A 17,077-nucleotide genomic window follows, 5' to 3' on the forward strand; every position below is an offset into this window, starting at 1 on the left:
CTACGATACAAATACCAAACTGGGCATTCTCCAAAGTTAAAAAAAAAAAAGAAAATTGCAGCACCTACGATTCCAGCGTGGTCTCCCACCGCAGTACTAAGTAGGCCCAAACGAGCTTAGCAGCTATAGATCGGACGGGTTATTGCGTTTTCTCGTTAGTATGGCCGCAACTCATGGAATAAGATTGTGTAGATTGACGTTATGTAGTGCACTAAACTGGGATCAAAAAGGGCTATAGCCCTCTTTTTAAGATAAAAAGAATCAAAAAGTCGGTTATTTTGGCTGCAGCTGAAGAGCACATTCAAGTTAAAATATGTCATCAGCTAAAGAATTATTTGCTATTAAAGTATCTTTGCAAAAGATTACTTGCAAAATACGCGTTCATTGTTAGTAAAAACCCTTTCATCAGACGCGCAGCAAGCATCACGTGACTGAAGATGTTTTGTTTACTTTTAACTGCTTTACCAGCGCCGCGCGAGCTGCCGGTCCAAAACAAGTTTCGAAAGAATCATCGACCCTTTGCACTTTGCAAATTACGAGCTACATTTACTATCAGTTCATATTTTTGATCTGAGTCGCTCTTTGGATTATTCCTTTCTTTTCTTCTTTTGCTGCTTTCTTTAACCTGAACATGGCTGCGACTGAGAAGGAAGTAGGGAGCAGCCAAGCTGATCGCGACGACGACTCGGCTGATAACGCAGTCGGTAAGGCCAGTGACACTGACGAAATTACAATAAGAACAGGGTCACTTGTTGAAGAGTACGAGAAGTCGATTGCGCAGATTCCGGAGTGGCAGGACGAAGAGCTTTCAGAGGAGTGGATCTCTCAACCTGGATCTCCGGCTATTGCTGCCGCAAAAGGTGACAGCGTCAAGTTGTTTGCTGGCGTCGATTTGCAAGGAGATGTATCGGAAGAGGAGGGAGATGGCACTACGCGGATTTTGACAGAGAGAAAATCCTCTAACGAGCAGTTGCGGTCTGCTACACCGGAGTGGAAGAAGTTGACGGGCCCTCCAAAGGATATGTTTAGTCCAATGACATTAGAGCGAATGTTTCGACCCATAGACTCGCAAGATTCGTACGGTTTTCCTTTGGCTCCTATATAGTATACTTGTTGATATCACTAGCTAACTTTCTGATATAGTATATACAGATCGTATTCGTCGCTAAGTAGACGCCATCCACCCAAGGATTCGCGTTCGAAGCTACACGAAAGCATGGCCAAACTGAGAGATGAGCTTGGCAAAATCACACCTGCTATTGCACCTGGCCAGCCACTTGATATGCAAGAGAACAACGAGAAGATATCTACTGCTGGCAGTGTTGTTAAAAGCCGAGCAGAGAGATCAATGACATTAAATGCAGATGTGATTTTAGAAGATGAGAACGAGGACTCTGATCTACCGGAAATCGACGACAGGTCTACTCGTCAGCCTGACATTCGCGCAGAGTACGGTCTCGAGCCGTCGAAAGCTAACAGCCCGCATCCTCCGCAGATGAAGAGTTTTGAATTTACGTTGCCGCGGGATACTAGTTTTATATCTGCGTCTGCTTCTGATGCACACTCGCTGTCTCCTTATAAAGAATCGATGAAGCTATTTCATCCTGCCGATACGTATACAGATGCAAAACTGGATAATTTACTGAATGAAAGTGCTGGACGCTCGAACGGCAAAATTAGCAGTCGGGACAACAACCAGAATGAGCAGTCAGGCGACAGTATTGTCATCAAGTCAGCGTCACCCACCAAAGAACCCTCGGCCAAACGCCAATGCCTGGATCATACCAAAGCTGTGTTGACCACTCAGGACTTTATGTCTCAGGCTGAAAATATTATGGATATGCTCCGCGGTTTGAAGCGAACAGATTTGCCAATTACAGATGATGCAGACTATTCCCAGAGGCAAAGCGAGTTGACTGCGTCTTATCTCGGACAATCTGGTGATCGAAAAGATAGCCTACAGCACTCGGCTGATCCGCTACAGCGCCCGGATTTTTACGATGACGAACGATCAGCTAGCGAAGATGAGCCATCTTTATATGAATCCACTGGGCATCGACCTGTATTGCCGGCGCCTACTCACCCGCCTCAAAGAGTTTCTCAGCGTGGTAATAAACAAAACTCTGCATTGTATTTTGACTCGATCCGTAATCGCTATGAGACTAGTGGGACCGAGCTCGCAGTAGATTTGGAGCAAGGTCAAAGAGCCAAGAGGTCTTTGGCTGATATCGGATTGAGTCCAGTTCGACAGACGACTGCTGCTGCTGTTATTCAACCTGAGCGCGCAGTGCGTGGAACGTTGCGAATACGAAACAATGTTGCGCAGTCGAGTGCGCAAGACTCGAAGCACTCGCCAGCAAAGACTTCTGCTGGCACGCCGAGATCTGGAACGAATGGGGCAGGTCGTTTTCCTCGAACAAACTCGTCCAAGGTATCTAACCAGACGCATCAATCAGAGACTATGCAAGTCATCCGACAACAGGATGTAATTAATCTAATACCCCCTGCCATTGGATCGATGGTGTATGATTCTAATTTGCTCAAGTGGGTAAGAGCAAGTCAAGAGAATGCACATGCCAACACAGGGGACGAGGAAGATGTCTTTCAAGGTATTGAAGACTTGACGGACGATGGCGCCGAGGATTTCGATAATAACAGACAGCATGCAGAGTTCGTCGATGAGTACGCTCACTCACTTCATAGAAGTCTGTCATCTTTGGAAGAGGCCTTAAGTGGATCATCTATTAGTGACCGTCGCAGTGCGTCGCCTCAAAAACACCAAGAGTACATCCATGATCGTATGACGGCGCAGAATATGTATCGTCCGTCGTCTCAGGGTAAAGCTCAAAATCATATGACGAAGCCAGAAGTTTCCTTTGCTATACCGCTTGAGGAGGTTGATAGGTGTTATGCGCCTGATATCTCGTATATTGAAGGAAGACATGATGCCACTGCGGTATCTGACCTCGAGTCTTCTTTCTCTGTCGCGGTTCAAAATCTAGTCAAGGTACTGTCGGATATATACCCGCAGGATCCGTATTGGGAGGATTTAACAATTCTTGATTTGCATGGACGATCGCTGGAAACGCTAATCAGGCTTGAGGAGTGGTGTCCACAGTTACTGGACTTGAATGTGTGCGATAATGAGATTGGGTACTTGACCGGAGTTCCTTCGACAGTGAGGATACTTCGGGCGACGCAAAATAACTTCTCACAATTGACTGCATTTGGGTTTTTGACAAATTTGCAGTATTTGGACCTGTCTGATAATAGAATCGAGACGCTTGATGGTATGTACTCGGCTAATATTTAGAAACAGTTATCTCATTTTGTTTGGTTAGCTAATGGGGTTTTAGGAATGGAAAACCTGGTGCACCTTCGGGAATTAGTAGTCGATAACAATGATCTTGTGACTATCGATGGGATTGCTCAATTGGACGGTTTGCTACGATTGAGCGTTAAAGGCAACAAAATTCACGACGTTGAATTTGAGAAGATGAATCTGTCGAGGCTAGAGGATCTTGATATGTCGTTCAATGAGCTGCGTCATGTTGAAGGAATTGAGAGATTGAAGAATTTGATGATGTTAAATTTGGATGATAATATGCTCGCTCGACTTGAGCCTGATGGATATTTGCCTAATTTGCGAACTCTAAAGGTGTCGAGAAACAAATTGACTAAATTTGATGCGATCGCGTTTCCGAATTTGAGAGTGTTGCATTTGGATGATAACAGATTGAAGAGTGTGTCAGGGTTGAAGAAATTGCGGTTGTTGGAGAATTTGAGCGTTCGAGATCAGAGAAATAACAATAGGCGAGTAATTTATCTGTTTCAATTTAGTGGGATCGTCAAAGTGCTAACTTGTTGAATTTATAGTGAACTGAATTGTGCCCATTTGACGGATGTACGCAAGCTGTATTTATCGGGAAATCGACCTCGAGAACTTACATTTCAGCATCACTTTTTGAATTTGCAATGCTTGGAATTAGCGTCCGTGCGAATGCGTAAACTACCAAATAATTTTTCCGTGTTTGTCAGGAACTTGCGAGACTTAAACTTGTCGTTCAACGAGCTTAGCGATATCAGCGGACTCATGCATATTCCAAAATTGAGAAGGTTATATCTGATTGGCAATCAAATCGATGGACTTGTTAAAGTTGCTAGTGTGGTTAGCACGCTGCCAGAGCTGCAGGTTTTGGACATGAGAATGAATCCGTTGACTTTGCAATTTTATCCACCGGTTATTGCTATATCTGAGGCAGATGCAAAAAATAGTGTTGCAATGGCGACTAATATGGCGGCGAAGGCTAACGCACTTGGAGCGTCTACATTGGCTGCGCGACATGATTTGCATCGACAATATAGTCTTGTAATGTCGCGCCAGGCCCAAATGCAATGGGAAGAGAAGAACCGCAAATTTGAGAAGAATTTGCCGGAACTTAGTTTAACTAAGCGTCAGGGATACCAAGGATTGATGTTTGCCAGTGCGCGATCATTGGCGTGGTTGGATGGTGCTTCGTTTGGGAAGAAGGAGAGAGAGAAGGCGGTTGGAGTGTTGGAGAAGGTTGCGCTTAAGATGGAGAGAAGACAGACGAGGAGGCAGTAACTGAGTTTTGTGTTGATTTGTCTTTTGTTATATCAATTGGAGCAAAGGAGCGTTTGAGTTTTGATGTAAATTAGTATTATTTCTTTTCTCTCAAGATCATGATAAAGAATGTACATTTGATGATACCAATATGAGCGATGTTTAGAGCTGCATACGAATAAATCAAATGCACTGTATTAGATTACAAGAATGCGACTAATTACGGCGCGTCATCTTCTTCTGCTGCTTACGCAGCTCCTTTTCTCTCTCCTTTTGCAATGCCTTCTTCTGCTCCTCAGGCGAGAGCTTCGAGATACTCTGCTTCTGCGCTTTCTTTTCCTGCGCACGCTGCTTCGCAAGCTCCTCGGCACGTTCTTCTTCAGCCATCTTTTTAAGCTTGCGCACTTCTTCTTCGCGGACGGCTTTGAGCTTACGCGAGACTTCGGGGCGGAAGTGCGCTTTAATCACTGCCACGTCGAGAAGGCCTAGGAAGGCGCCGATGAGGGCCTGCGTCGCAGCTTTGTCTTGCTCGGAGGATGCGACACGGAGGACAAGTACTGCGCGTTTCTTGGACGTGAGGAGGTCGTCCGGTTTTGAAGGTCTTTCGGAGGGTAAGTCAGAAAGAACCAAGTATTCGAGAACGTTCTGCGCATTTGCAAGAGCGGCGAGAAGGGCTGGGGTGAAGAAAGTGTCGGTTACTTCAGCTGCTTCGCTCATTACTGTGAAGCAGACGGGGAGCTTTGCTGAGTCCGTAGTACGGGTTAGCGAGATGTCGTAGTTAGTCTCGCGCACGCGCTTCATTGAGTCCTTGTGCACAACTGCAAAGATGAAGTTGTCGTACGTGGCCGCGGGGGTGACGGTCAGCTCCAGCTTGTCGGAAGGCAGAGGTGAGGTTGCCAGGAAGGAAAACACATAATCAAAAATGAGCATGATGATGTTGTGACGAGTCTTGAGAGCGAAACGACCGTGCAAGGAGGCAATATTCAGGCGACCAGTCGCATAGAAAACGTAGTCGATCGGACCGAGTTTTTTAAGATATGATGTCCAAGGAAGTTTCGACTCATCGGCGGCATTGGTAACTTTGGAATCGAACCCAACTTGGAAGAATTGTTCACGCAGAGTAGAAAGCTGCGAAGCCATCCATCCGAGCGCAAGGCGCTTGTTAAGGTATGCACCACCCAGGTGGGCGGCAACAAAGCCGAGGACGACGGCGAGGAATGAGAGCTCGTTGGTCCAGTTATACACCAGCAATCGTTTGTACACTGGCATAGAGTAAAACTGCTCCATAGTCACATTGTTACGCAGCGACGGACTATTCCTTGAATTCGTTTAAAACATTAGAATCTCAAAATCTAACCATGTACTTTTGAAACAGAAAGAGCTCACCTGAGACCAGTGGCCGAGGCAGCTGGAGCAGCGACGGTCTCGGAAGCGGCATCAGCACCTTCAGGGCGATACGCAGCAAACTCCTCGTCAGCATACGCCAATGCAGCAATTGCGGCAAACATAACGCCATACTGCAGCACGCGGAAGCCGAGTCTAGCCATTCTCGGTTATTTTGATTTACTTTGAGGTGGCGATGGTACTGGGTGGGTTGTGTGCGTAGACTGTGGTCCTCGAGACGAAGAAATGCCAGGAAGTGCTTACGATATTTAAGGGGTTGGTGGTATTCTAACGACAATTAAACATTATTGTTCATTTGAACTAAGTAATGCCAGACACTTTCTATTTGATGATATATTCGCAGGTAATCTGTCAATTAGAGCTGTAAATTCTTATCCTGATATTAGAACCAACTGCTGTGTGACCATTGTCTTTCAGGTAAGAACGACAAAACATATAAACTTCTCTTTAGCAACTTATGTTTGACTTGCTAGAATAAATCTGAATTATCATCCTCATTATCAACGACTCTCCCGCGTACTCGAAGTAGCAATAGAAATATCTCAGCGAATGAGAGAAGTGACCCTTCCTATGCTGGCTCACTAATACAAACAAGACTAGATATGTGTACGCATTGAGTCCTTGCTTCCCGAAAAGAGCAGTCATGTATTCAGCAGCAGTAACTACGCCAAGAATATGCTGTATTGGACCCTGCTATTGCCCTCCACGGTTGCCGACTCTAGCTAATGATGACTATGATGATGATAACTATATAAATTCATTTCTAACTGATATGCAGCTAACTTCTCCATTTTCATCTATTTTTTTTATTTGATTACTTTTCAATGCTACAAGTCGTGACCGCTACGAATATATATGACATCTATATTTGCGTACTTCGAATAATCAAAGCAGAGTCTACGACCTTCTTTTAATAATTAATAATAATATAACTATAATAACCTCAGGATCTCAGACCTGGACCAAACACATGGCGGTTAAAATGATCTCATTTAGATCGCGATCGAGCGATCGAGTTGGCGGACCCAGGCACTCAACTCAAAATACATCTATCTTTACTCCGAAGACCGACGATGGTTCTATCTTTTTCCTTTGTCCTTTTATCATGCATTCCTCTTATATTCTGAGTCATGGGATTGGAAATAATATATAACGATTTTAATGATATTAAGAAATGACGTGTATGGTTCTCTCAGCGACCCCTAATCTGATTTTATCTCTTTCTACACCACACCACTCAATCGGAAAATGTAGTCTGATTTGATTTTATCAAACGATCTCAAATGTCATTACATTACCTAACTACAGAAAAAAACCTTGCAAATAGCACCTGCTTCATAAATAAGCGCAAAAAGGAGAGAGATAGATAAGAGTAAAAAGGAGAGAAATTAAAAAAAAAAAAAATAGAAAAAACGAAAAGATTTAAGCCAAGTTGATGTTGACAGTCTTGACCTGGGTGTAGTTTTTCAACGCCTCCTTACCAAGTTCACGACCAATTCCAGACTCACCATATCCTCCAAAAGGAAGTGCGGCATGGAAAGAGTTGTAACAGTTAACCCAGACGGTACCAGCCTTCAGTCTGTTGGCAACCTCGATGGCAGTATTGAGTGACTTAGTGTGGACAGCTGAGGCAAGACCGTAGTTGGTACCGTTGCCTTGCTTGATGACATCGTCAATGTCTGTGAACTTGGCGATCGTGCAGACCGGGCCAAAAATCTCTTCCTGCATCACTCGCGCGTTTAGACCGACATTTGACAAAATGGTCGGCTTGATAAAGTATCCTTCGGTACCATGCGCCTCACCACCAACCTCAACAGTAGCACCCTCTTTCCTTCCAATATCAATGTAGTTGAGAATACGCTCGTGCTGGACCTTGGAGACCTGAGCACCCTGGAATGTGTTCTCGTCAAAAGGGTTACCAACGACGTTGGCGGAAGCACGCTTCTTGAAAGCAGCGACAACCTTGTCGTAGATGCCCTCCTGCACGTAGACACGCGATCCAGCAGAGCAGACTTCACCACTGTTGTAGTAGATACCAAAGTTGATCCATTCGACGGCTCGGTCAATGTCAACGTCATCGAAGACAATGTTGGGCGACTTGCCTCCGAGCTCAAGAGTGACCTTCTTCAAGTTCGACTCAGCAGCGGCCTTCATGATAGTGCGGCCGACAAGGGTCGAGCCAGTGAAGGCAATCTTCTTGACCTTCATGTGGTGCGCAATAGCATCGCCGGCATCACGTCCAAAACCAGGTAAAATGTTGATGACACCAGGTGGGAAGCCAGCTTCCTTAATGAGAGTCGCGACAAAGAGAGCGCCTAGAGGAGTCTGCTCTGCAGGCTTCATGACGACTGTATTTCCAGCAGCAATCGCGGGACCAATTTTCCAGGCAAACATAAGTAAAGGAAAGTTCCAGGGAATAATCTGTCCGCAGACACCGATAGGCTCCTGCTTGGTGTAGCAGAAGGTATCGGAAGAGACATCCATGACCTTTCCGTGGATCTTATCTGCCCAGCCGGCGTAGTATCTGAAACAGCCAATGCAGCCAGCAATATCGCCACGTGCGAGCTGGATAGCCTTGCCATTGTCAAGAGCCTCGATCGATGCGAGAGTGGTGACATTTTGCTCAAAGAGATCGGCAAGCTTGTTGAGGAGTACACCGCGCTCTGAAGGAGGCAGCTTCGACCAGGGACCCTCCTCGAAGGCACGAGTGGCAGCGTCCACAGCAATGTCGACATCGGCAGCCTGGGCTTCGTGAACGTTGGTGATCAATTTGCCAGTGCTAGACAGAGAATGCAATAGGTTAGCAAGATCAACTAAGTGCAATTTCTTACAATGAAAGAAAAAACGGTAAAACATACCTAGGGCTATGAACTTCAAAAGCCTTGTTTGCCTTGCCGACGGTGAACTCGTTGTTGATAAAAAGACCGAGGGGTTGCTCGTACTCGACTCCGTTGGGAAGCTTCAACTTAGTGAAGAGCGGAGTATCTGCTCCGGAAACCTGTGCGATACCAGCCATTATTGCGATAGTTATGGAGAGTTAGTTATGGAGAGACAATTTGTTGATTGAGGTAGTAGAGCACTAGAAAGAGAGATTTGCAGAGGAGAGTGGCGTTGCCGGCGACTTATATGTAGCCTCGTGCTGGCGTCGGGCGGGCGGAGACAATTCTGGCGGGGCTCCTTGTGCGGGGATATTCCTGACCTGGGGGCTAGGGCTCAGACCTAGGTTGCGCGGCTTACCGCCGAAGGCCGAATTAATGCTGGCAGGGTCAGGAGTCGGCAATCGGAGTAGATTGTGCTTATTAAGCATTATCGCATTAATCACTAATCAAATTTGGGCCTAACGCCGACCGACTTCTCTCACCAGATTCGGAGAAGTCCTCAGAGACCCTTGAACGCGACCGTCGAGCGCCGACGCGCGTGCTGCTGCGTCCGACGCCGACCAGACCCTTTAGGCTCCGCCGAGATGCCTGCTGCTGCTGCTGCGGCGGCGGCCACAGCAACGCCGTCTGCGGTCTTGTCTACCAAAGTCTGCTCATGAGCACGCTGTTCGGAACCCGAGCGAAACAGCGAGCGCTTCTCTGAGCCTGATCCGAGCCTGCGCCAGATTGAAGTGCTCGGCGTAGTGTTTGCGCTTGCAGCTGGCGAAGTAATCGTGGCCGTATTCGCGGCCGTATTCGCAGCAGTCGCAGTCGTACTTCCCGTGCTCAACAACCGCTTCATGCCACTGCGCAGAAACGTCGTCGGTCGTCGCTCGACCATTGCTGCTCCTGCGCCTTCACCTCGTGCTTGGACTCCGCTGCCGGCCAAAGATATCGCCGAACTGCCCCGCTCGCCCTGTCGCACAGACTCGAGCCCCGATACCTGCGGCGTCCTTTTCTCTGCCGCTATCTCTTCGCCCTCGCTCGCAGATGGCGCCGCTGTCGCCTCGTTGACGTCGGTGTTGATTATCGTGCGCTCACGTGTGATGCCAGTAGATGTTGGCAATGCGACTGGTATCAGAGTATGCGGCGCTACCGTATCTGGTCCTTCGCTTTTCGTCGCGGTCTCCAGCTTCGCAGCTGCTGCCGCGACCGCCGCGGCCGCTGCGGCCCTTGACGCCGAATTATTTGTCTGTCGGGTTGCTGTGCGCCGAAGAGAGTCTGTTCGCGCTGGAAACGACGACGAAGAAGTACCATCTCTAGTGCCTTCGTCCTCTTTGAACAATTGAATGCTCAGATCCGGTCGTCGCCAGCGTGATGCAGAAGAGGTCGACGGCGCAGGCGAAGCTGTTGTGCTACTCGTAGACGACTGCGCAGGTGCCATTTCGGCGACAGATGTAGAGTCTGTTATTGCCATCGCTTTTAATACCGGTATCTCTGTCGATAACCGCGGTGGAGGCAGTAACTCCGTCACCACCACTGTCTTCGTAGTAGTGCCCACTTCGGTATCTGTCGCGGCTCTCTGTAACTGCATCGTCGGTCGCTGATCACCATCATTCTCAATCGCCGTTACTGGTGTGCGCGGGTATAGTGGTTCTATCGGTGCCAGTGGAGCAGACTGCTGTACTTTGGATATCTCAAGCAATTCAAGCGCATTACGACTTGTAACAATCAGCATCTCCGAACTCTCTTAAGCATACCATGAACTTTAACTTACCATCTCAGCTGAATTCGTTCAGCTCCAGGCTCAGTCGCTTGGGCGGTCCATTCCGTTAATATCTCGATTGTTGATAAATCAAACATTAGCGACAAAATCGTCGCCTCCCTAATACCCAATCGTCAGTAAACCCACAAATCTTGATGATGCAAAACTATCTTATACGCACAAATAATACGCATTCTCTCGAAAAACCTCTCGGGCTTCGGCAATCAACCCACAGCCGATCATCATCCCGGTAGCTAGATGCACAGCTTCAACATCATCCCCATAACTCTCCTTATCGCGAAACAAAACCTCATCGACAAATTTTTTCACCACAGCCACCTTCTCCTCAGAGTCACGCATACCTACTAAATGCATAGCAAACACCAGCCAAGTCATTGATACCGTCATTGCGCGACTTGTCATACTTTCCAATACAGCCGTCAACGTATTGCCAAAATCAGACAAACCATCGGCACGCTTCGACATAGAAGAGTCAAACTGTCTGATCCACATATTAAGTACCATTTTAACAAAAGTTGAGTTTGAGCCTAAACTCTTGAGCTCCCATAGGAGTACGTCGCGAATTGTGCTTCCCGAAAATGCAATCGGCCAGCCAAATAAAACCTCAAGAAGTTTGCGCGGCGTCAACGCGCCTGTAGTTTCAGAAAAATCCAGACCCGCCGGTGAATCCTGCATCAGTTCACCCACATTTGTAAATAGACAATCTGGTAAAATCGGCTCCGGGAGTGCTGGCTCAGTCTCTGCCGGTGTGCTTGGGGCCGAAATTGAGTATCCAGGTGATGGCTCGGGAGCGTGTGGCGGTTGCAATGGCAGCTGGCCCTCAAATTCAAGCTGCGCCTTGTGCATGAGCAATTCTTGTACTGCCAAACTATTTTGATCTGGTATTGACACGACAGGAATTGCAGGCATACCATCTCCTTGAGAACTGATCTGTAACGTTGGTTCTGTGAATGTCCATAGTGGAGAAGTAGCTCTAATTGCAGTTGCTGGATACGGCGTGGGAGGTTCCACACCAGCAGTAGTAGCTGCTGCTGCGTCACTATCATACTGCTGCCGCTTGCGAATAGAAGATGACCGAGAGCGCGCCGTCAGCGCATCATCGTCATTTGAATATGGCGACTGTTGATCTAAATAATATGCAAATAAATCTGACGATGACTGTCTTCGTAGCCCCCCTTCACTCTCGAGTCCAAATCTGACGCTGTTGCTTCGGCTGCGACTCTTTGATGATGTCAGTGATGTCGTCGATCTGGCTCCCGGAGAGCTCTTGTAGCGAACCGGTGAAGTTGTAGATTTAGGCTTTAAAGATGGGATTAGTGCCGGTGTGTCTAGTCTCCTCTGCTCAGTCTCGTCCGAAGTTGCAGTCACAATCTGCGACGTAGTCTTACTAGGAGATAACCGATATTTAGGCGTAACAGCGGTATTTGTTACATCTGACATAGTATCCCCAGATTCTGCAGGTCCCACATAAACACGCGCATACTCTGTACATTGAAGTAGGTCGTAGATGTGAAGACCCATAGCAGAGTCGAGCACCCATGCTACTCCAGTCTCGCGAAGAAGATCCATGGTGAGTATTTTCGTTCCGGGTTTGGTTAAAATAGTCTCTTGTGCACCGTTATTGCGTCGCACATCGTATATTATAATTGAGCTAAATCGTTTATAAGCGTTAGGCCGCGCATTAAAAACCAATAATTTATACTAACTTTTCAAGAAAATTAACAACCCGGCCGTTCTTACTCCATTTCAAGCATGGCATACGTGGAGTGCCGACACCAGTGATTCCAGGCTTCAGCCGTCGAATCAAATTAACGGACTTTCCAACATTGACACACCACAATTGAATCTCGTGGTCAAATAACGTCTCATCACTTCCGTTACCACTCGTCGGTTCTTCTATCCAAACGGCAAGCATCAGAGATTCTGGATCAACAGAGGTCGGATGAAAAGCTACAGAGACAATTTTGCGCCCGACACTGGCTGTCGCTGTTGGATTTGGATCCGGTAATGCGTGAATTACTTCGACTTCAAACACTTCGCGATTGATATCTAGAGCATGCGTGGACTGTGTAATCTGACTGTCAGTCGATAGACGACAAAAGAATGCGCTTCCTGATTGACATGCTATAGCAAAAACATTGGCATCATGTGGGCTCGCGGAGAGCGATGTTGCGAGAGAGGCATCAGGGGTAGCGAAGATGTGGATTGGGAAAGTAGGCTTGTCTGAGATGGGTGTTTCTGCTGAAAGCGAGGAAGAGAGGTCGACCAGAGCAAGACGACCTGCCGGAAGAGCTGTGATTCAGTTCAGTATTTTATGTCCTTTCAGCTTGTCAATTTCCTTCTAAGACATACCAAATAATATATTCTTGCCGTCATGACTCCAACAGCATGCTGCAGATAGATTAGACTCAAACCCCGGCAAAGAAGCAATACCGTCCTCCCAAACCACAGTGCGCGGGCAAACACGAACTAGATCCTCCGGAATGCCGCCGTTCTCATAGCGCCAGACAGATAGTGCCAACTGCGGCCGGTGCTGCACACAAGCAAAAGCGGAAGGGTCGCCGGGTCTCGGATATACTGCTGCCAAAGCATCGAAAGATGCGGGCTGACGCTGAGGAAGAAGTGATGATGGAGCCAGAAAATGGAGAGTTGAGTCGTCACGAAGTAGCAAGGCGCCATTCGGGAGAACATGTAGCGATAGGTCCATTGCTTGTGGGGGAGATGGGGCCGCGGGCGGGGGATGTTTAGGCTCTGACACAGATAGCCATGGAATGAAGCTGGTTGACTCAAGTCTTGAGAGTGCTTGATGACGAATATAAGAGAGGAAGATGTGCAATGGTTTATTGAAGGGTGTTGGGGCCGAGGAAAGTGGTGAAAGTGTCGAAAGAGGGAGTAAGGTCTGCTGCGGTTGCTGTTCAACGCGTCGCCGTCCTCCCGCCGCACTGCTGCCATTTTCCACCTTGGTCTCATCTACGACAGGGCCATTGTAACATAATACTTATATCAAACGTACTAGGCTTACAGGGAGGTTTAGTATCTACGGCTGCATCTGAGAAAATACTGCTGGTCTCAAGAGGCACCTCCGCGACTTTGGACGACAAACATCCAGATACTGGCAAACAAGCTAGGAGCGGTGCGGCGCGCTAGTGAGACGTGTCCCAGAACCACTACTTCGTCAGTGCCAATGCTCTGCTGTAGTTTCAGTGCTATATCTGACGCTAAAGACGGTTCTGTTCATGATTATATTGTCAAAGGTCCAGGCTATCGAGAGCATCTAGAATCCGGCAATTCGCTATTTCCCGCAACGAACCAGCAGATCCAGCTTACGCCAACTCTTGGTGTCTGAAACTCTATTTTAATTAGTCCCTCGTCATTCACTTCCGCTTGTTTACACACTTCCGCTTTGCTCCGCTGCGTGTATACCTTTCGCATAGCACATCTCATGCAGCTATAATTATCTGATGTATTAATCCTAGCCTGATGAAATACCAACTTAGCCTGATTTCTTCGTTCTCGCTCGCACTCTTTCACGCACTGAAATAGCTTACCGCTCGTGCACAGCACACGTTTCACCCATAGTTCTCCTTCTTGCTTCATCAAAGACTCAATCTCCACTCAGATGCCAATGCAAGTCTAGAATTGCCCTACCTTGCGTCTCACAATTAACGTACTCTGCCCTGTCTTGTCATCAATCACGTCGCACACTGTAAACGTCGGCACAGACCGTCCTTCGTGTTCCTTTTTCTTGATTCGCGAGTTGTGATTATCTCAACAAACCGACATCATTTGCTCAAAGTCGAAGTCCATTAGAACCTCTCCCAGTTCAACGTATGAATAATTACCTTGAGATTAGTATATAATACAGAAACAAAGCAGTGTACAAGTTTTCGAGTGGCAGAAAACAGAATAGCAAATAGAGCAGCGAAAGATATACTTCACAGAATTATCCTCCTGGAACGTAATAATTTCAAGCTCCCTGTCAGATGCCCGAAAAATCACATTCTCCAGAATCTGTAAAACTTGTTCATGGAATCCGATTAAGTCGTAAGGAGTCTTACTGCCGTGCTAAACCCACCATTGCCCGCTTCTCCAAGGAGAGTTCAACCACTGATAGTCCGCGACTTATTGGAAAACATCGCTGGCATACAACGAAATTGAAGTCCTTTTACGCCAAAAAAGTTTTGAATGCAAGGGTTGAAATATTTCTGGTAGTTTGTTTAAATTATTGCTATTGAGTCCGCTCGTTCTTTCATCCTCTTCAGTGGGATCAAGCACTAGCAAGCTATCGGCGGCAGAGGTAAGATTGTTGCGTTCTTCTTAATAGTAGTCTAAAGGCAATTAATCTTTGCGTCCGCAGCTTTAGTGTGTTTTGCCACTGTTTAGGACTTGAGTCGTAGGGTAAGCATTCGATTGACAACAGCCTCTGGCTTCTCTCGTTGATATATTTTGCAACACTTTCAATTCGCGGATCTCGCAGTTCATTGAACGAAAACGAAATGGGTACAATCTCTCTAATCTGCCATTGATATAGTTAGAGAAGAACATTTGTAGAGTCAGTCGGCCTACCATTTTATGAAATTTTCATATCATTTATCTCTGCTATCCAGTCTTGCTTTAATCATGACTTACTAGACTTAGAATCACCTGCGATAGTACTATCCATCACTATCATCTTCTCACGAGTTCGGTCACTCTTGGTACTTTACTTTGGCTAAAGCCTGTACCAATTTTGCGACCTCGAGTACTGCAGCAGGCCTGTCAAATAGCGACTTCAGTCTTTCAATATTTGCTGGTAAACAATTATGAGTCCGGCCGACTTGTTCTTTCTCGCAAGCACGGACGTGTCGTCCTCATAAGCAACGTCGACCCCAATACTATCTTCTCTCTCAGCATCCCGCTTCTCCATTTGGCCCGCTATAAAAAGCTCCTGGCTCTTAGTGAGCACCATAGTCGGGGAACATAGGAATAAACACATCTTCGCTGGTGGTGTTCATCATCCGGCAACTCTAGTTGGCAAATCTGTAGACGATATATGAATTCGCTGACGGGGAATACGGAAACCAAAATGGTGCTGCCTTGTGGGGGGACAGGTTGAAGTAATGTAGCTTGCGATTCAAGTGCCGGTTTCTTTGGATTGATAGAGTGATTCAATAAAAAAACAAAAAGCTATTCCGCATCAGATAGTTACTATAGTATTTGTGATCTAATAGAGATCAGTATCAGATTTTGTAGTAGACTAAACGAAGCGCGTTTTTTGTAAACAAAGGCGTGAGGCGCGCGCGTTTCGATCTCAATCCAAATCCAAACTTATTTTGCAAGGCACCACATAATCTCTGTTACAGATTGATATCGACTAATTTCTACAAGCAAAAACAAGTTATTTAAACCGGAAGTATTTTTTGTTCTCATTTAAAAGGTGTATCATATTTTTATATATGCTCCTGAGTTGTAGTGGAATCTCTGATTAATCAATTCTTTCATTGCAAAATAGAACTAATTTCAAACGGATATCAAATATATTATTAAACACAAATAAAAACTCCTTTATTCTAGCAGCAGAAAACCATAATCAAACAAAACAAAACAAACAAACAATTACGCATCACTATATTGTGCAGGCTAATTATGTCCAGCATTTCCCGTCCTAGCCGACTTTGCTTCAAATTTTTTCTGCTCAAGATCACCTACAAATTCCTCCAAAACATCTTTCAGTCCTTCATTTCGACGACACAGCATCAACACGTCGTCTGTATTCACGGTTTTCCGCTTCGCGTGCCTAGTTGATGTGAGTGGACCGATATTACGAAGTGTACTCCTTTGACATAGTTAGGAAGACTTACCACGCAAAAGACTCGACATCGGAAGAAAGGGTGACTAGAAAAAACAAGTTAGCTTAGAACACTATATGTCGTGGTTTTAGAAATAGGAAAAGATACCAGCCTGCGCGTATACTAACTCAGTTAACGCGGTAATATACTGTGGAGTAGCATCAACGCCCAGCGTAGCGCACGCCTCATCCACAATTTTCCCAACTAGAATTCCATCAGACTTATTTCCAAGCAGTTGTTTATTCATCGTCTTATAGGATCTGCATACCGGTATACCATACGGCCGATTTCATTCGCTATGATGCAGTTAGTATAATGGCATATCAAGATGGAGAAGAATAGCTAATTGGATTAATACATCTCTCAGTTCTGGATCCATAGTGGTTGACGGCATTGTTAAATTACTAAGTAAGATCACGGACTAGCGAAATAACAGATAGAACAATTTGATATTACAGAGTAATAATGTGTTGCATTGTTGACTACGGTCGTATTCGCGTCGCACACGCGTAACTGCGGCGTCAATCTGAGTGGGTGCCGAGATACCCTTCATTTGTTATGGGTACTATAATTCTAGAGTTGATATTACAAAAACGCGCAAAGCAGTGACCATTAT

General features: G+C 46.3%; 5 protein-coding genes across 5 annotated transcripts; 1 reads left to right on the forward strand and 4 right to left on the reverse strand.

Moving 5' to 3' along the window:
• The first annotated feature begins 480 nt into the window (after positions 1-480).
• Positions 481-4,798, forward strand: V2V93DRAFT_362986 (uncharacterized protein). The gene is made up of 4 exons (XM_066908489.1): positions 481-1,077; positions 1,144-3,290; positions 3,357-3,813; positions 3,877-4,798. Exons 1-4 carry the CDS (start codon positions 632-634, stop codon positions 4,604-4,606), a joined length of 3,780 nt encoding a protein of 1,259 aa, XP_066768739.1. The 5' UTR covers positions 481-631; the 3' UTR covers positions 4,607-4,798.
• Positions 4,799-4,801: 3 nt separating this feature from the next.
• On the reverse strand, positions 4,802-5,854 carry V2V93DRAFT_319174 (uncharacterized protein; the record flags this gene model as incomplete). Its single annotated transcript, XM_066907266.1, has 1 exon — positions 4,802-5,854. One exon carries the CDS (start codon positions 5,852-5,854, stop codon positions 4,802-4,804), a length of 1,053 nt encoding a protein of 350 aa, XP_066768740.1.
• Positions 5,855-7,276: 1,422 nt separating this feature from the next.
• Positions 7,277-9,186, reverse strand: V2V93DRAFT_24233 (aldehyde dehydrogenase domain-containing protein). The gene is made up of 2 exons (XM_066907092.1): positions 8,848-9,186; positions 7,277-8,768 (listed from the first exon to the last, which is right to left on the reverse strand). The coding sequence occupies exons 1-2, from the start codon at positions 9,003-9,005 to the stop codon at positions 7,412-7,414; spliced, it is 1,515 nt and encodes a 504-aa protein (XP_066768741.1). The 5' UTR covers positions 9,006-9,186; the 3' UTR covers positions 7,277-7,411.
• A 1,092-nt stretch (positions 9,187-10,278) lies between these two features.
• Positions 10,279-13,610, reverse strand: V2V93DRAFT_341945 (uncharacterized protein). Its single transcript, XM_066907820.1, has 4 exons — positions 12,986-13,610; positions 12,340-12,925; positions 10,794-12,284; positions 10,279-10,732 (listed from the first exon to the last, which is right to left on the reverse strand). Exons 1-4 carry the CDS (start codon positions 13,338-13,340, stop codon positions 10,621-10,623), a joined length of 2,544 nt encoding a protein of 847 aa, XP_066768742.1. The 5' UTR covers positions 13,341-13,610; the 3' UTR covers positions 10,279-10,620.
• Positions 13,611-15,939: 2,329 nt separating this feature from the next.
• V2V93DRAFT_383773 (kinetochore component CENP-S-domain-containing protein) lies at positions 15,940-16,952 on the reverse strand. The gene is made up of 5 exons (XM_066912205.1): positions 16,820-16,952; positions 16,730-16,757; positions 16,570-16,665; positions 16,474-16,507; positions 15,940-16,409 (listed from the first exon to the last, which is right to left on the reverse strand). The coding sequence occupies exons 1-5, from the start codon at positions 16,853-16,855 to the stop codon at positions 16,253-16,255; spliced, it is 351 nt and encodes a 116-aa protein (XP_066768743.1). The 5' UTR covers positions 16,856-16,952; the 3' UTR covers positions 15,940-16,252.
• Positions 16,953-17,077: the final 125 nt, after the last annotated feature.

Source organism: Kockiozyma suomiensis, assembly GCF_038497685.1.
Source record: "Kockiozyma suomiensis strain NRRL Y-17356 unplaced genomic scaffold V2V93scaffold_1, whole genome shotgun sequence".
In the NCBI taxonomy this organism is placed as follows: Eukaryota; Fungi; Ascomycota; class Lipomycetes; order Lipomycetales; family Lipomycetaceae; genus Kockiozyma; species Kockiozyma suomiensis.